This window comes from Crocodylus porosus, unplaced genomic scaffold (assembly GCF_001723895.1).
Source record: "Crocodylus porosus isolate Cpor-Errol unplaced genomic scaffold, CroPor_comp1, whole genome shotgun sequence".
NCBI classification, from domain to species: Eukaryota; Metazoa; Chordata; order Crocodylia; family Crocodylidae; genus Crocodylus; species Crocodylus porosus.
The window spans coordinates 15,474,249-15,494,282 of record NW_017728923.1 but is presented as its reverse complement, the minus strand read 5'-3'; the positions used below and the strand labels follow the sequence as shown (position 1 = coordinate 15,494,282).

At 41.9% G+C, this 20,034-nt stretch overlaps 1 protein-coding gene across 7 annotated transcripts in view; it reads right to left on the bottom strand.

Moving 5' to 3' along the window:
• The window catches only part of CLEC16A (C-type lectin domain family 16 member A), a 170,178-nt gene that overhangs the window by 96,485 nt on the left and 53,659 nt on the right, over positions 1–20,034 (bottom strand). For all 7 annotated transcript variants that reach the window (XM_019540107.1, XM_019540105.1, XM_019540112.1 and 4 more), the window contains exons 12-16: positions 17,289–17,389; positions 10,991–11,113; positions 6,864–6,973; positions 6,324–6,368; positions 3,445–3,495 (exon numbers count right to left, since the gene is read on the bottom strand). In XM_019540107.1, the coding sequence (XP_019395652.1) occupies positions 3,445–3,495; positions 6,324–6,368; positions 6,864–6,973; positions 10,991–11,113; positions 17,289–17,389 (430 nt within the window). The remainder of the gene's footprint in view (positions 1–3,444; positions 3,496–6,323; positions 6,369–6,863; positions 6,974–10,990; positions 11,114–17,288; positions 17,390–20,034) is intronic.

The window sequence follows — 20,034 nt, the reverse complement described above, 5'->3', positions numbered from 1 at the left end:
CCCCCTTGCTAATTAACGAGGAAGTATATTCCTCCTTGATGTAGAGTGCTACTCCTCCACCTTTCCTTCCTATCCTGTCCTTCCTGTATAGATTAATAGAATCCCAAACTCTATATATTTACAATTTAATTTCTGGGTACACGGGAGTACACTGATAGTATGTCAAAGAGTTCTGAAGAAAATGAAGCAAGCATTGTATTGGACAACACAAGGTAGCCAAAAAATAACTGGAAGTAGTTCTATTGATTTTGTGATGGCTTGCTCTAGATGTGGTAAAACAAACCAGAGCTGACGGACGTTAGGATTTAAGCACTATAATTCTCTGTCTTCCCAAAATAAATTATCTGGAATTCCTCACCCTTCCTCATTGCAAACAAAGAACTGACTTGGCTTAGAATTACATCTTTAGAAGTAACACACCTTAGGAATCTATAATAATGACACTTTGCCCTGACTTCCTCAGAAACTAGATGAATAGTTAAGGTTGACCAAAGAGAGAGAGTCATGACAACATATACAAAGCCACATGAATTACAATAAATACATTCCAGTTAGGTACAAAAACCTATGGTGCTTTGATAACTTTGTTTGTTTGTTTTTTGCAAATAGCCACAGTCTGAGTATTGCCAAGATGCACACCTAAGACTAAAGTTGCTCAGGAAATAAGCCTGGCAGATTTAATACCACAGGACAAAACATAGAATTCTAAATTAATGATAATGCTATTGTGAATGTGAAACCATAAGCAATGCAAAGTCCTGATACGGTGAACTAGATACCCTGATGATAAAAAGGGAACACCAAGTTGATCACGCTTGTCTAACTGATAAAAACAACCAGAGTTCAAAAGAAAGAAGCTAATAGTTTCTATGGTCCTAACCTGACAAGCTGAAATAGAGAAATGGTACCACATTACTCAAAATACTGGTTCAGTCTCTATTTGAAATCCTATCTGCTAAGGATAATGCAATGGCAGCTATTTACTTTTCTTAGCCCAGTCATACACAGGGTGAACTGGATTCAGTTCCTCTTTCCACTTAAAAGGAATTGTTTACCATGTACAAATCATTGACACATGTGCAATCCCATTAATGGCAGAGTTGCACAAGCTCATAAAACCCCACAACCTCCATTACTAAAGATTATATTTCCCCAGAGAGAACAGTTTTACTGTGATATAGCAGCCAAGATGTTTCCAAGCATGTTCAGTCATCTGCTCCGCCTCGTGCTTCAAACCTGGAAGTGTACCAGTGAGATAACTCTGAACAGAAGGATGATCCTGGAGTGGCCTCAACAATGCTCTTCCCAGGTTTACAGCATATGAATAGAAGTACACAAGCAGGGCATACATGGAAGCATCCTGGCTGGGATACAACGCCAGCATGTCATAAACACACCCTCAGAACCCAGTCCTCTCAGTTCCACTAATGCGAATCAAGCAGTGCCAGCAAAATCAATAGGATCACATCCAATACTGATGGGAAAAAAGAATCTGGCCCTCATATTGCATTTGAAGAATTAAAAAAAAAAAAAAGTGTAGTTGTATACTCAGCTCATGACATGAAATTAGAGAATTAAACAACAGAAACACCCAGCAGTGTTTTTTGTTTTTTAACATACAAATTAGAACTACATTACTGGTTTTAGAGACTTACATTTCAGATTAGTTATGTCAATATTCCACAGAACAGACTTTTTTTCTAAGGTTTGTCCTGATAGGCTCCCCAACCCCTTCTGCAACAAAAACTAAAATTCTACATTTTAAAATACAAATTATCAAATTGTTTAGCCCTCTGCTACTAACAGGGAAAAATATTAGTGATCATAGTCAAAGAAGCCTGGAGTACTGTTTTAACAACACAGAGACAATGCAGCTATTTAAGAAAATATTAACTATGTTAAATTAGTTAAATATCAATTCTCTCCAAAATCAGGTTTGCACTTTGAGAAGACTTTCTCCTCTAGCCAATGTTAAGCATAGTAATATCAGTTCCCTTTAATACTATTGCTTAGATCACCAAATCATCTGTAATTATCAACTCGTGGGCAAGTTGGTCAAGATTCTGGAGCTGGCTTTACATAAGAAGTATAACAGGATGGATCAATCCCTTGCACCAGTACAGGCTGGGGACTGACTGGCTGGCCAGCAGCTGTGCAGAAAAGGGCCTAGGGTTACAGCGGACAATAAGCCGAATACGAGACAACAGTGTGCCCTCATTGCAAAGACGACTGCAATGGTAGGTGTGTTGACAGCAGGTCAAGGGAAGTGATTATCAGGGATCCTAGTTTTCTCTGGATTTAAAACAATCCCCAATTTTCAGTTTAAAAAAGTAACCCCAAATTTACATTTTTTTGTGATTTAAATGAAATACCCAGTTTCATTTATAGTGCTTACACTGGGTGTTTCATTTAAATTATGGGGAAAAAAATGTGGATTTGGGGTTACTTTTTTTTTTAAGTGAAAATTGGGGATTGTTTTAAATAAGGAAAAAAAGCCAGGATCCCTGGTGATTATTCCCTTCTATTCAGCACTGGTGAGGCCGCACCAGGAGTACTGTGTTCGGTTTTGGGCCCCCTACTGCAGAAAAGAAGTGGACAAATTGGAGAGTGTCCAGCAGAGGGCAATGAAAATGGTTCAGGGGCTGGGGCAAATGACTCCTCAGGGAGGGCTGAGGGAACTGGGCTTATTTAAGTCTGAGGGGGGATTTGACAGCAGCCTTTAACTACTTGAAGGGTAGCTCTAGAGGATGAAGCTAGACTGTTGTTATCAGTGACAGAACAAGGTCTCAAGTTGCAGCAAGGGAAGGTTAGGTTACATATTAGGAAGAATTTTCTCACTAAGATAGGAGTAAAACACTTGAACAGGTTACCCAGAGAGGTGGTGCAAGCTGCATCCTTGGAGGTTTTCAAGACCCAGCTAGACCAAGCTTTGGCTGGGATAATCTGGTTGGGAATGGTCCTGCTTCGAGCAGGCGGTTGGACTAGATGACCTCCTGAGGTCCCCCCCAACCCTAACTTTCTATGATTCTAACACTTCAAGAATTTTAGGTGTTGTTTACTCATTATGATTCCATTCCCTATTCAAGGAGAGAAGTACTTACCCAAACTGGAATCCTGCATTGAAAGTAGAGTTACTGGTTATTTATTCCTACATTATATATCCCTAAGAGGAGGAAAGTAGGATGTGAAAAATCCTTCCAACTGTTTCTACAGTTAAGCAGTGCCACAGTTCCTAAGGGATAAGAGGTAATTCTCCATATATGATTTTTTTATATAATACCTGGGGGGAAGGGGAGGGTTAATAAAATCTTGTCAATTTTTAGGTAGAGGAGCTACATACACACGCACAGTATTGAGAGCAAACAAAAACACACAATTAAAGACAAACACATTAATTTCTTCCAATTCAAGAAACAAACACCTCACTGTTTCCTAGTTACTTACTGTCATACTCCGGTATTCGTCTTCAAACATATCTAGAAAAATTTCTTCTCCCTTTAAAAAAAAAATGAAATATTTATTTCTCATAAAAAACGTATGTATTATAAACACTTGCTCGTGCCACCTATTTTTCTTTACACATGTATTAGTGGCCTATGATAAATTAAAAACCAAAAAAGAAATCCTGTATCATCTTTCAGCGATTCTTAAAACTCTCCTTAGCTAACATAGGGATAAAAGTGCAGTGTTTGTTAATCATTATGGAATATTTAACATGACATCACAGTTCATTACTTAGGAGTTAAAATGTCCAAAATGCTCATATTTCAAACCTCATCTTTTACTTACACTACACTGAGAGGAATGAAGTGTTGGAAATGTGTTGTTTTAGGTACAGACAGATTTAAAAAATGTATTGTTATCAAATAAGATAGGGCATGAACTGTTACCATGCAACTGTTATGGCTGCATGCAATCTTCAGCAGGGGGGAGAAGCAGCTTATATCATAGCTCCATGCCCTCATTTTAAGGATTTGGAATGATATGGAAATCCCAGATGATCTCAGGGACATCGTGATTGTGACAATCTTCAAGAAAGGAGACAAGTCTGATTGAAAATTAGAGACGGCCTTGCTGTCCACCACAGGAAAGATTATTGCAAGAACCCTCCTGAACCATCTCCTTCCCCTTGGTAAAGAACTCCTCCCAGAATCTCTGTGTGGGTTTAGGGCATCAAGAGGCACAACTGACATGATCTTCACAGCTCATCAGCTGCAGGGAAAAATCCAGGAACACAAACCACTCTACATGGTTTTCTTTGACCTCATGAAACCCTTTGAAAAGTGCTACGGAGGAGCTTTCTGAAGTACAGATGCCACAGAAATAATCACCATTCTTTTCCTGCTCCATGACAGTATGTGAGAGGTGGTTCTCAGTAACAAATCTATCACAGATCCCTTTGAGGTTATGATGGGAGTTAAGCAAGGCTGTGTCATCACTCCAATGCTCTTTTCAATATTTCTTAACATGATCTGACCACCAAACTTCCAGTCAGAGTGGAGCTGAACTACTAAATGAAATGATGTACTGCTTAAGTTCAGTTGACTCAAAGCCAAAACCAAGTTCACTCCAACCTCAAATCATCAAGCTCCATGTGCTCATTTGGAAGCAGACATTCAGGCAGTTGCTGACATCTTTACCAAGGCATATGAGAAAATGGGGCTGATGCTTAACATTCAGAAGACTAAAGGTCCTCCATCAACAGTAAGTCAGATTCATGGTGAGACTGGAGAACATAGAGTACTTCCCATACCTCAGAAACTATGTCTCTCAGAAGGCTGACATCAACGAAGAAATCCAACATTCCCTTAACTGCAGAAGTGCAACCTCTGGACAACAGGTGTTCAAAAGGTCACAACATCAGATCTGAAACCAAGCTCATGGTTTATCAAGCAGTTGTGATCCCCACCTTACCGTACTGAGCTGAGACAGACAATATACAGGAGATCCCGCAAGTCATTACAGAAGTACCACCAAACTGTGTCTGCAGAAGATCCTTCAAATCCAGTGGAAAGATAAACTCGCCAACATTAGTGTTGTCTTGCAAGCAAATACCACAAGTATTGAGGCAAGGATCATCCAATATCAACTTTGCTGGGCTGGCCATGTCATCTGGATGTCCCACTCCAGACTCTAAAGGCACGTTTTATTCTTCCAGCTCAGTCAGGGTGTATGCTCAAGAGGAGGGCAGGGAAAGAATTTCAAGAGCGTACGCAAGGCCAACTTGAAAAAATGCAACATAGACATCAACTCATGGGAGGCTGCTGCTGCCCAAGATTGCCCCAAATGGAGGAAGGGTCTGCTGAAAGGATCTCAGTACTTTGAAACATTATGACAACACAAGGAGGTGAAAGAGCGGAAGTGGAATAAACAGTGTGTCATGAGCCAAATCAAGAATACGGAAGCACCCACCCTGTATGGAAAGATGTGCCCGACTTACAGTAGAATCTGTTGATCCTGTATTGGCCTTGTCAGGCATCTTCAGACCCACATATAAGACAACCATGGAAGACAATCAATCATTCTCAACTGCAAGGGACTGCTGAAGATGTCAACCTTTGCACACGCCTATAGCAATGCAAGCATAGCAAGTCTGTTGTAATGTTAATTGCATGCAATGTTAATTGAACAAAACAGGGTTAAAATTAATGATACAGCTCACTCGCATGGCCTCAGGAGCATGCAGAGGTAACAGTTGCATCATGACAGCTGATGTGTGGCTTGGAGTAGGAACTCCTCCTTCCCTATTAAAGTGGTTAAAAGCTATGCCTGTGTATAGCCTTAAATGGAGAAAGAAGAAATATTTGAGACACTAAGAGGGAAAATGAATGCTGAGGAAATAGTGCCATAAATAACCTCGTGTCCGATTAATTCTGAAAGTCTGATAAGTGAAGTTTTGTTTCAGATTTGAGTCAATGAAACAGGAAATAAATGCAAACCCTATATGATATAGACACGTACTTTGACACCTCACCTGAATTTTGGCTTATAAATTCAAGTCCTAGCTTCTGAATCATTTCCAAGAAACACCTGCCAGTGTAATAATTCCTTCTGTATCACAAATATGGAGTTCCTCCCTCACCTCAAAACTCATGCCTGGTGGCTCAACATGGACAAAACTCTTTAATCCCCAGTATTAAATAGTATCTTTCCTTATATGTTTTATATAAGCACAGAAAACAAAATATATATTTTTACTCACATATGCCCACACACAGGAAGGGAGAAAAGAAAGCAGGGAGAAGGATATTCTAGACCACACTGGAAGATGGAATATTTATAGTAAGACTATTATTTTTATCCTTAAATTCATAAATACATACCTTATAGAAACGCCGAAGGAGATGAACGCTTTCTTCTCTGGCCCCCTAAAAGGAGTGCATAAACATGGAACATCAGTTATGCTCCAATTAAATAATCAATTTACTGTCAATCAACCTAAAACTTTCAAAAGAAAGCTTGTCCAGTAAATAGGCTTTAACACCACAGCCCACAAAACCTGCAGTCACAAAATCCTTTTAATCTAACCAATCTTAGTTTCATATCAATTTATCACTTGGGTTTAAAGGCTACTTACATGCATATACTTTGGGCCCACAGAGTGCACAAAATAAAGCAACAGCAGAACAGAGAACTTATAGTTCTAACTTCTAATTCTTCAAATAAATTATACAAGTCTACCTAAATGAAACTGGTTTAGTAGTTAAACTTAACAGGACAACTATTTACAGTTTTAGCTCATGTCCAGTTGTTATGATAACCACCCTTAAGTATTGGTCCTGTAAGCATCAAACACTGAGAACTCTTCCTTAAGAAAGACAACCTAGTAACCATTTACCAATCCAAGTATACAATATACCTACCTCAAGGCAAGCAAGATGAACATCTTTTATAATACTGCCACTTTTAGATAATACCAGCTGCTTAAGTAACAGACAGCCAAGTTCTAATGTTGCCAAACGGATTTTTCCATCTAAAGAAAGAAAAATTATTAATTCCAGCATACAGGTATTTATTCATTATCAAAAACTTTTCATGGGTTGCCTCCTTTCCCCACCGCTTCAAACTGCCACATACCATATTAAACTGCACTCACCAGTGCCACACAGTACCATACCATGTTTTCTTAATAAGCACGTAGACACCAAGATTATAATCTTGCAAAGCACCCTATATCATTTTTGTCTTTGGTAAAAGTAATCTGTTAAAGGAAAACTGTCCTCTAGAGTGTGTAAAATGCTACTAAAAGCCAAGTGTTTTGACCTGAAGCTAAGCCAGACTGCATCAAGTAACAGAAGTTTAAAAAGTTTAAAATTTCTAGAATTTTAAGGAAAAATTGGAAGTAGGATAAGGAGTTTATGGTGTGTTCTTTCCATGAATGAGGATAACAGAGTGGAAGATAGGAGTGCTGGCTTGAAAAACTGATAAGTAAAAGCAGTACAGGTTGGCATCAATGGCTGAGCAGTTGTGAGTACTGATATCCAAATAACTTATGGAAAACAGGTAGGAGGAGGATAGCCTGTGAGTGGCCTTAAAAGCAAGGCAAGGCAATTGGTGTTTGACATGATGGAAAGGTGACAGCAGCAAGGATAATGTAATGAGCCTGGAAAAATATTAATTAGAAATGCTGTTGCAAGACTAAGGGAGTCAAAACTATAATCTACAAATGCAAGATAAGGATTGGGTAAGCCCTCATGTTAAAATGAGGACCTCATATAATAAAGGTTTTGCGGAATAAAACGTATAAGGTTCACATGTGGCCTCTATATGGGTATCTAGGGAGAGCAAGGTCAAAGCAAACCCTCAGGCTGTGCATGACTCAGGGAAGATAGTGATTTTGTGCAGAATTGAGACTGTTTTTGGATTTTTGGAAGCAATTGCTCAGTAGCTCTGCTGTGACCACACTCATCTAAAAGTAACAGCTTGCATTCATGAGCAGATATCAGAAGAACCAAGACTTTATACAGAAGGAAATGGTTTTGGAACAGAGGTAACCTGAGTCACGAACATAGACTCATATTTATGTGGTTAGTTATGATTAACTATAGGGAAGTAGGCCTGGAAGGGACCTTGCAGAGTCCAGTCCCCTGATCAAGGCAAATCACCTGTGACTAACCTATTCCAAGCCAAGTGTCTGCCCATCCTACTCTTGAAAATTTCCTGGAATGGAGATTTCACAACCTCACTAGGTAGCCTGTTCCAATACTTGATCACCCTCATGGTAAGGAGGCTCTTCCTAACCTCCAACCTAACAATTTCCTCTGCTTCATCTTGAGACCATTGCTCCGAGTCCGGTATCTTACAGCAACAGAGAAAAGGCTATCTCCTGCCTCTCTGTAACCACCCTTCAGATATTTGAAGACTTATAAAATCTCCCCCTCTATCTTCTCTTCCCCAGACTAAGTAACCCTAGTACTTTCAGTCTTTCCCCATACATCATGCTCTCCAGATCTCGAATCATTTTTATTGTTCTCTGTTAGGCTCTTTCCAACCTGTTCACAGGCTTCTTGAAGTGTGGGAGCCAAACCTAGACAGTACTCCAGCTGAGATCTCACCAGTGCCAAACAGAACAGCAGAATCACTTCCCTTGATTTGCAAGCTGTATGCCTGTTCGTACAACCCAGTATGCTAATGGCCTTTTCTAGCAAGAAGAGCACACTGTTGGCTCACACTCAGCTTATGGTCTACTATAACCCCTAGGTCTTTTCTCTGCAGCACTGAGTTCAGAGGCACACCTTCAAAAGTTGTAGAGGGAGAAAGAATGGATCAAAAAAGATAAAGCCAACTGAACCCCACCCCACCATTCTCCAGAGCATCTGGAGGTGTGTTGGCAGGGGAAGGGGAAAATAAAATAGGGATGAAGCAATTCAAAATCCCTAAAGCAACACTACTGGGCAAACCGTATTATATCATAAGCTCGAGAGGGTCCAGAGAAAGGCCACGTGCATAATCAGGGACTTGCATGGTAAGCCATACGAGGAGAGGCTGAGGGATCTTGGACTCTTCAGCCTAAAGAAAAGCAGGCTAAGAAGGGACCTGATTGTGGCTTACTGCTATATCAGAGGTGTACATCAGGGGCTCAGTGAACAACTGCTCACCAGGGCGCCCTGGGGGAAAGCTAGAAACAACAGCCACAAACTCCTGGAAGATAGTTTCAGGCTAAACATTAGGAAAAACTTCTTTGCAACTAGGGTGCCCAGATTATGGAACAAGTTCCCCCAGAGTTGCTGCAATCATCTAGCCTAGAGGTCTTCAAGAGAAGACTGGATGGTCATCTGGCTGGGGTCGTCTGATCCCAGATGTTCTTCCTGCTCATACAGGGGGCTGGACCCGATGATCCTTTGGGGTCCCTTCCAGCCCTATGATTCTATGATGGAATGGACATGCTTTTTATTTAAACAGGGGAAATGAAATGTATCCCTTCCTTCTGCAAGCATATGCACTCTCAGAACATGTGGCTTGGCACAGCTTAAGGCCTTGGACAGACGTACTATTTAAAGTGCACTCTGAATTCAAAGCACTCCAAATTAGAGTGAAATTTGGAGCTGTAAGAAATCAAGGAAAGCATCCACACCTGAGGATAGGAGGGTGATCCAGGCAGATCTGGACAGACAGACTCATGAAATGGGCGGACAAGAACCTGATCGTGTTCAACACCGAAAAACGCAAGGTTCTCCACCTTGGGAGGAAAAACCTGCACCATGCTTATAGGCTCGGTAGTGCTATGCTGGTTAGCACTACAGATGAAAGGGACTTGGGGGTCATGGTTGACCACAAGATGAACATGAGCCTTCAGTGTGATGCTGAGGCTAGTAAAGCAAGCAAAACGCTGGCTTGCATCCACAGATGTTTCTCAAGCAGATCCCGGGACATCATTCTCCCACTGTACTCGGCCTTGGTGAGGCTGCAGCTGGAGTACCGAGTCCAGTTTTGGGCTCCACAATTTAAAAAGGATGTGGAGAAGCTTGAGAGGGTGCAGAGGAGAGCCATGCGGATGATCAGAGGTCAGGAAAACAAACCTTATGATGAGAGGCTGAGAGCAATGGGGCTATTCAGCCTGGAAAAGAGCAGGCTCAGGGGTGATCTGGTGGCCACCTATAAGCTTATCGGGGTGCTCATCAGTATCTGGGGGAATGACTGTTCACCAGAGCCCCTCAAGGGATGACAAGATCGAGCAGTCACAAACTCCACTGTGACCGGTTCAGGCTGGACATAAGAAAGAACTTCTTCACTGTCCAAGCCCCCACGGTTTGGAATAGACTGCCACCAGAGGCAGTTCAAGCACCCACTTTGAACACCTTGAAGACACATTTGGATGCTTATCTTGCTGGGATCCTATGACCCCCGCTGACTTCCTGCCCCTGGGGCAGAGGGCTGGACTCGATGATACTCTGGGGTCCCTTCCAGCCCAAGTGTCTATGAAATCATCCCCATAGACTGTCACTTAAACACACAATTTTGAACCTAAAAGAAAATTTTTAAAAAGACTGAAAAATTTGCAGCCAAACAAATGAAGGTCAATTTCCTAGGAATGGGCACAAGGTTGTAAAAATTTGTATGTGGAGTTAAGAGTTAACCAGTAGTTTGAGGAGACTATTGAGGCAGACTGAAATATTTCAGCACACTGACTTGCAAAATTAGATCCTACAGTCAATTACAAATGGAAGCTCCCTCTCTGGTCATTGCTTGCTGAATGGTTGGCTTAGCAACACAGTAGTATGACAGACCTCCCTGCTTCATCTTGAACACAGCATTAATTACTCAGATAAAAATAATGCAGCAACTCCAATGGAAGATGACCACGTGTCTTTCACAGGCAAGATGTCCACGTTACCCAAGTAGTATGTGGTAGCTGGAAACCGTGTAGCACCAAGTTCCTTCCCCAGAAGGATAAAGGACTTGACAGCCTTAATGTTAAGGGTACTAAGTGCCATCTTTCCATAGTTTATAGCTACACAAAAGTCAGTTGAACTGATCAAAAACCCTCTACCTGGTTGAGCAGCATAATTCATTATCCTGATGAGCCTTTCTGCAAGCAAGTGGTTGTACGAGTTTCTCTCTTCAGCATGCTCTGTTGGAAGCTGAATCCTCTCCAATTTGGTTGGGTCAATTCCTTTTGGGGGAAGAAAGAAAAGCTGTTATGACAAAACATTATTAAACTGGAACAGTCACTTTGACGAGGCAGAACAACAGAACTGCTAGTATTACTGTTACTTCTGAATGCCTAGAGATTAAGACATGGAAGCAACAAGAGACTGGACAAGATATACCCTTACAGGTTGGGATTTTAGAAAGATCTTAAGGAATCTCGAACTCCACTGGAATATATCTGAATACCTAAATACCTTGGATTCCTCTAAAAATCCTAGACTCAAAACCTATTTGTATGCAAACTAAAAAAAATTTTATCCCATAATTTTAAAGGTGTAAAACTTGAAAACTGAACTTAAAAGCAAAATAAAACATTGACGATGCCACTTGCTACCAGCTGATAAGTGTAGTAGTCACAAATGAAGTCTAACTTAAGAACACTTGCAGAAAGAGGCAGTTAGTTGTGTCAGTCTTCAGTTTGGCAGAAGGCAGGGCAGGTTACCACTTTAAACTATAAAGTGGCACCCTGCCCTGCCTTCTGCTCAAGAACAAAAGGAATGGGGTTTTTTTTGTTAGGTGGTAAATTGCTTTAATCCTATCAACCAGCTATTTCACATTTTGGAGTTCTGATCAAGTGGCCTTCAAACCAGGTTGCCTGTACCCCTGGAAACTCACTGGCTTTTGCGTCAGCATATACCAAGAAATTAAGAACATGTCTTTTCAAGCTATTCCTGTAAAATGGCAAAGTTATTTCTCAGAACTGGCTGGTTCTCAGAACAGTCTGGGTACAGTAAGACCCTTTATAATAAAAAATGCTTAGGCCTGCTGAGTGTTCATGGTTCTTATTCTGAGCAATCTTAACAAATACTGCTCCCAAAGACAAAAATGATGTACTCCACTTATTGAATTTCTAGTGTTCAAGTGAGTTGATAAACATTTAAGATCATTTGCAATGCTGTATACTTAACTACTTTTCTCTTTATTTACACATTTTTGGAAGAAACATTTTTCGGTCTCACTTCATATCCAGACCAGACAAAAAACACTTATGGTAAAATGTACATACTTAATTTGTGGCTGCAACAGGGTAAGTTGTGCTTGGCACTGTATAAAGCACAGATGTTTTAGAACAGCTTTGAATATTACTTTTGCAAACACAATGCCCACCATAACTGGCTGGTGAAATTCTGTCTTTGCCAGACACTTTGAATACTGAAGCAAGATTAAGGCATACAAAATTGTTCACAAGGAGCTAGTCAATGTCTATTCATTTTGAAGTACTAGACCAGGGGCAGGCAATTATTTTGGGCAGAGGGCCGCTTACTGAGTTTTGGCAAGCCATCGAGGGCCGCATGACAGGCAGCCCAGGACAGACAAATATTAATTTTCTAAATTTTTTAGAGGCCCCGTGGGCTGGATGGAATGGCCTGGCAGGCTGCATTTTGCCCACCCCTGTACTAGACCATACTGCAAAAAAGAAAACAAAAAAAAGAGAAAAAAAGGCATATTTGAGAATCATTTTTAAGTGTTCTATAAATACCATAATGGCAGTACAGGATGTTTTGAGGCCCACTCACTAGCAGAACAGTCTAGTTCCCATACCACTGCTGATGACAACAAATGTCTGCTATGCAGAAGTTAGGTACTTTCTTCAGCAGTGATCTTCAAATCGTGGTGACACAGCACCCTGGCATGCCTTGAAATCTTTTCAAGGGTGTTGCAGGTGCCACTCAGTGTTTGCATTATTAGGTGCGCAAACATGATTTACAAAATAAATTCAGAGCTTTCAAATACAAAATTAGCATTTTAAAAACATTCTGAACTGTTGTGGGATTGCCCTGAACCAGCAATATGATGTAATAGGATCCCAATCAAAATGCAACAATTGCACTTCCTACCATGTAGCTATGACATGGCAAAAAGAAAAATTGTTGCGATTCCATATCAGATCCTATCACATCTTCACCTGAAGGTCTGACAGAGTCTAGCTTCAACTTGAAATTCTTCCCACACTTTTGCATTATCACTTTGTCCCAACACTGCTAGCTAGCAAAAACCATATGTGATTCTCCTGTAAACAAAGCTTTGCTAGAAACTTCTGCAGAAGTAACCATTTGATATTATCCCCCTACCTCCAAGCCACAAAAGTCAAATCTATCCAACCTGCACAAGTCCCAAAAGGAATGTGCATCCTATTTGCGCTGACAATCAAGATCATGGCATTCAGTACCAAGTATTCCATCCTATTTGACTACAGCTCAAATCTGGCATTTACAAAATTAATGGACACAAAAAAAGAAATCACAGGAGGAGTTTGTTAGCTTGCCCTTTTTCAAACCCAGAAAATCTGTAAAGTCTACTGGACAGTCCATGTTGCATAAAGGGGAAGCATAATACTAAATAGTAACACTGCACCATGAAAATGTACCCCAAACTTATCATAATTCAAAAAAGCATACAGATGTATAGATGCACTGTTAACAAGGAAAGCAGCTAAAGCAGGCATGAGAAAGTGATGTTACCTGACATGCTTCAGTCAGAGTTGCTTCATTTAGAGCAACTAAGATCAACACCTGAGGTTGTATCTACAGGGTAGGTGTCAAGAAGTTTCATGAGTTCTGAGCAGTGATATAACACTCATAGAAGCGAGCCCCATGTGACATACATATGGCACCACAATGCAAACTAGTTCAGTTTGGGTTCACAACCCAAACTAGAGGCCACCAGAACAGACTGAGCAAAAGAAATACTAAAATCAGCCTTGGTGGCTTAAAGGATTTAAATCCCCCACCAAAATCAATTTTGAGGCTTTTTTCAGAAGATAAGCATAGAATCCACTCAAAAACATTCTAGTGGGGTTTTTTGTTTTGTTTTGTTTTTTTACAAATAACAAAACCTTGTCAATGGAATAAACTACTAGAGGATCAGCGTGAATGGTAACTGCTTTTGATATCTGTCAGCCACGCTGGAATTTCTAAAATACCTACCTGTTCACCTGTTCTAGTAGAAAGAATTTTTGTTACTTGAAATATAGAAAATATATTTCAAGTAATTTTCAAACTAGCTTCACATGTTTGTTCCAAAGCTGACTGTATCTGATTTCCCTTATTGCAATTAAAAGATTTTGAAAAAAACCTTTATTTTCCAAAAGCCTTGGCAGTCTAATTTTAATAAACGTCCTTCAAAATGAATGGCAAATGTAGAAAGCTAAAGCTTTATGACTGCAAACTTCACTAAGCCACAAAGTGGGGCATATTGCAGAACAAGTAAGGCTTTCAAATCTTTTTTTTCTAATAGATCCCAGATATTAATCCACAAGCTATCTAATATACAATAAGTTTGTGTTATCAACCATTTTTCCGGCAGCAGTTCTGCAGTAAATGGAGCCACTCAGCAAGTAAGCCTTTAACCACTTTAACATAATTTTCTAACGAGTTTTCAGCTAGTTAAATTTTCTCTGCTGAACTGTCCTAAACCCTCAAAAAGTGTATTACAGAACTTTACACATGTTAGTGTCAGGAAAAGAGATCTCCCTGCCCCTTCAGGGGGGAAGGGGAAAGCTCTTCCTCAGGACTTCCCCAAATAGAAACCTTATTTGTTCTCCCCCTCCTGAGAGGACCCCCTGCAGCCAGCCCCAACGCAGCTTCACAAAGGGCAGACCTCTGGCTTCAAGACCTTGGCTCTTCTCAGTCTCTGCATTCCATGGTGATCTGCAGCACCCCCACCTCTGGGGGCTCCTTTTCTGGTCAACTTCTGGGCAGGAGGACGGATATTTTCTTCTTTTAAAGAGGTTTATCAGTTCCACAGGAGCCATGGGTGCAGCCAAGACACTAGGGTCACTGCCCAGCTGCAGAGCCACAGCTTCCCCTTGCCCCCACAGGCAGAGGCTGGGGTGCAGATGGAGCCAGGGCTGCAGATCTTCCCTGTGCATGGATCCTGTCACCACAGGGAAGGAAGGAGAAAGGTGCCAGGCCCCCCACAAGGATCAAGCAGTCTTCCCACTGCAGCAGTGAAACTCCTGGCCGCATGGTGGGTCTGCCTGGCCCCGCTGCAGTAGCAGGGCCTGGGCAAGGCAATGGGCTACATGCATCTCCTGCCAGCTGCTGGACTCTCCCCAGATCACTCCAGGAGAAAGGGGTGGGGGGAGTCCCACTGGGACATCCTCCACTGGACACACTGCATCCTTCCCCTTCCTGCCCGTGATGCTGGGGCCACTCGGGACCTGCAGGACTGAGCACATGGCTGGCTCAGCCAAAGAGGAAAGATGCAGCATGCCTGGCAGCGGCTGTCCCACTGGGACTGGATTCTCCCTTACCCCAAGGCAAACTGGAAAGGGCCCAGCCCTGCAGTATGAAGACGACTTCCATGTCCACATCACAGTGGTACAAGTGCAGTCGGAGGTGCAGGGAATAAGTCACCCTGCCCAGGTCCTGCCACTTCAGGGGGACCATGCAGATTCCCTGCATGGCTGGGAGTCTCAAAGCTGTGGTAGAAAAACCCCACCTGATCCCTGTGGGGAGCCCAGCACTTCCCTCCCTTCTTTCCTCCGTGGTGGCAGCGAGATATGGGCACAGGAGAGATCCACAGCTCTGGTTCCATCCGCAGCCTCAGCACATGGAAGCAAGGGGAAGCCATGGCTCTGCAGCTAGGCAGTACTGCCTAGTGGCTCAGCTGCACCTGCCACCCCCTGCCCATGGCTCCTCACCAGTGGCCTGATGCCCACACAGTGCCAGGAGCAGAGTGAAAACATAAGGATGTGCGGCCATTCCTGCTGGAGGTCACTAAACTAGACATGAGCTACCAGTTAACCACTTAACTGATATAAATCAGAAGAGGTTAAACGGATATTTTCTGTGTCCCTATTGGAGAACCAGACCGCAAATGACAGTGAAGAGCCAATAATGGCTCTCTCAGAGATCTAGTTATAAGGATTATCCACAGTAAAGCCTGCCCACACAAAGCCCCACAAAGTGCACTCCACTGGAACTGCAGACTAGAACCCAACTAACTTAACTATGACAAAGGAAACTAATACAAAAATATTTAAACATATAGTCGTCACCCTCGCTTTCCAAGACTTCTCTGTTGATTCACTTTTCTTTTTCTTCTCTGAACCTTTAAAAAAAGGTGTTAAGAAAAATGCCCTCACATACCATATCAATACCCTTATGTTGAGGCACTATTGCCTTAAATCCTTCTGTTCAAAATTTATTTCCAGTTATAATTTAAGTCTATTTCAGGAGCGGGAAACTGAAATTCAATAAAAGTCCACTTGTTGAAGCTGAATTTTTTATTTAGCATGTTTTAAGAGATGCAAGTAAAATGTTCCACTGGAAACATGAAAACTCATTTAGATGAGCAAGTTTATTATAATTATCATGTGTCAATATTTCTATCAAAACCTTTACATAACATAGACATTCAGCTTTATGTGATACAAACAATGTTTGCAGCATTTTATCTGACATGATCTATTGAAGTCCAAAGTGAATTCTGTGCATGCAAGGAACAGGTTATTTAATCCCAGTGAAATAATCTTCACAAACGCCGTACAGTTCAAACAACTATGGTACAACATATGTAGTGGATGTTGAATACTCACATAATTGGGTACCATTAACAAAAATGATTTGACAGCTTGTTTTGGTAGTGCTGAAGCAATGTTACAGCTGTGATGGGCTAGGAAATATGTGAGAAGCAAAGATTTGTGTGGGCAATAGACAAAAATCTTTGTCTCTTGATAGTTTACAGCAATGAACATAGTACTCTTCCAAAATGAACAGCTTGATTCTCCCTTGGCTTACACATAATACAGTTATATAAACCCAAACAAATGTCAAAATACCGCCAAGTTGGAGTCTCACTAGTCTGTATTTAGATGATCCTCACGTATTTATTGTACTGAATGGAATTGGTTTAGTACCATTTAGAGCACTAAATTCAAGTGACTTAATCTAAGTAAAAATGAAGCATTCAGTTGCAGTTCTAGGAAATTTACTAGAGAAAAATGGCACAATCTACACACAGCATTCTTTGAAAAATAGGAGGGGTTTAGGAGGGGTTAGTTCTTGTGGCTAAAGTACCTAGAAAAAAAATCCTACCACAACCTTACCAAACTAAAGCCACTGAGTCAAGCATCATTTCATTTTCTTCTCTGGGGAAAAGACATTATGAGTATACAAAATTACCTCTCTTACCTTTATTGTGAGACATTGCATATAGGAGACAAAGTACAAAGAGGGCATAATAGTCATCTTCAGTACAGTCCAGTGCATTATATACCATGTCAAGAAAAGGCCTGTGAAAGACAGCAATTTCAGAATGATGATTATAATGCTAGAAGAACTGGGTTACTGTAATATAGCCTGTATTGTTACCTACAAATGGAACAGGGAAGGGAAAGGAGGGTGGTCAGTCTTACCCGCCCCAGGGGGCTTCTTCCCTCCCACCATGCCCAGGTCCTACAGGCTTGTTGCCAGCAGCAGATGTACGAGCACCTCCAGGCAGACAGAAGGGGAGCTGCAAGGGGCCCAATCCTTATTATGTCAATGCAGCCCCAGTCCGTATCCTGTTGTCTACACCAAGGCACTTACAAAAAGCAAAACACCCTTGTGGCATGCTCCGACATACATGCCAGGGGTTGCAATACATGTTTTATTTTTAGTACAGGATTTGTTTGTTTTTTTTATCTATGATTTGTTAAAATTGTATCTTCTGAAAAAGATTTTGTGCATGGCCCTCCAAAACACATTAAGTGGTCTGCCAGCTGAAGTAACTGTCCAACCCTTTAAGGCCTGCTTAGCAGCCTTATCCTAGTTAAAATGGACCCACATTTCATATAGTAACTTTTCATTTCATGTTTTTCATCTATATCAATATCAAAAATCAATTCAGTGTCAAATACATGTTTAAAAGGTAGAAATTTAGAGTTAGAGACAACATTTCAGAGGAGGCTAGGTCAGTGTTTCCCAACCAGGGTGCTGCGGCACAGAAGTGTGCCGTCAAAAATGAACAGGTGCACCGCGGAATATTGCCATGGCAATAAGTTACAATAGATATGAGAGTGGGGAATGCCTTAACAGGTGTGCTGCAGAAAAATTTTATTTATGTAAGTGTGCCTTGGGTTGGAAAATGTTGGGAAACACTGGGCTAGGTCAGCAGTAAGGCAGATTTCTGCCTTGTTTTAGATTGATTAGTTTTTTGAAAGTGACAAACAGTCAGTACAGCCAAAGACACCATTCTGTAAATGAGGGAGAGCTTAAATAATATGTCCCAAGCTGCTGAGCAAGTCAGTCAAGCCAATAGCAGAACTTGGAACTTGGTTTTAACAGGGACAAGAATTCTCGTTTTTCATTGTTAACGAAATCTAAAGGCTAAGTATATAAAACCTTTTTGAGAGCCATGAAAACATTACATTTGAATGGAAACAACCATCCATATAATGCAAGGGTTTTCAATCCTTTTTAATAAGTATACCCCCAGCAGCCCCCTTTTTAGTAAGTGAACCCCCACGAGGGGGGTAGTGAGCAACCCAATCCCGAGCAGGGGCATGGCAAGTGGCAGCAGTGCGGTGTCTGTGCAGCCCTGCTTTCGCCCTGCTCCTTTGTCTGTGAGGCAGCAGCGCAGGGTGGCAGCACTCCATCCCCACCCACCCCCGCGTACCCACTGGGACCTTTCAAAGTACCCCTAGGGGTACGCGTACCCCTGGTTGACAACCCCTGACATTCATAGACTGTAAGGCCAGAAGGGATCTTGGAAGATCATCGGGCCCAGCACCCTTTACTAAGCAGTAAAAATGACTAGGGATCAGGTGACCCCAGCAAGGTGACCATCCAGTCTCCTCTTGAAGATTTCCAGAGTAAGCGATTGCACCACCTCTGAAGGGAGCTTATTCCACAGTCTGGACAGCATGACTACGAAGAAGTTTTTCGTAATGTTGAGCCTGAATTGATCTTCCAGGAGTTTGCAGCCATTACTCCTTGTTTTTCCCTAGGGTGCCCTGGTAAACAGTTGCTCACCAAGCTCTTGATGTACTCCCCTAGTGTAGCGGTAAGCTGCTACCAGGTCCCCTCTCAGCCTTCTTTTCCTCAGGCTGAAGAGTCCCAGACCCCTCATCCTTTCCCTCATCCCTCAGCCTTTCATATGGCTTGCCTTTTAAGACTCTGATCATATGGGTGGATCTTCTTTGGACTCTCTTGAGCTTGTCCACCTCCTTCTTAAAGCATGGTGCCCAGAACTTGATGCAGTACTCCAGCTGCCATCTCATCAGTGCCGAGTAGAACAGAATAATCACTTCCTGGTTTTGCTGGAGATGCATCAATTCATGCACGCCAGAGTATTATTTGCTCTACTGGCTACATCTGGCCAGCTCATATTCCTACTGTGGTCTACTATTACCCCCAAGTTCCCTTAATTCATGATGCTAGTCACTTTGGTTCTGCCAAGCCTGTACGTATGTTGGGGGTTGTTCATCCCAAGGTGGAGCACTTTACATTTCTCAATGCTGAACTTCATCAGATTCTGATTCCGCCCAACTTGCTAAGCTGTCTAGTTCCGCCTGTGTCTGTAGCCTATCTTCAAGCGTGATCACGCTCCCCCATAACTTAGTGCTGTCCACGAACTTGGCTAGTGAGCTCTTCACCCTCACATCCAAATCACTAAAGATGTTGAAAAGTACCGGACCGAGCACCAACCCCTGTGGGACACCACTGCCCATTTCTCACCAGGATGACAGATCCATTCACTACAGTTCTCTGGGTTCCATCCTGCAGCCAGTTTCTCACCCACCTGACTGTCTTGGAGTTAAGCCCACAATCCTCCAATTTTCTCGTGAGGACATTGTGGGATACTAAATCAAAGGCCTTTTGTAAGTCAAGGTATACAATGTCAACCTGCTCTCGTGTCCAGGTGGTGAGTTACCTGGCCATAGAAGATGAGGTTGGC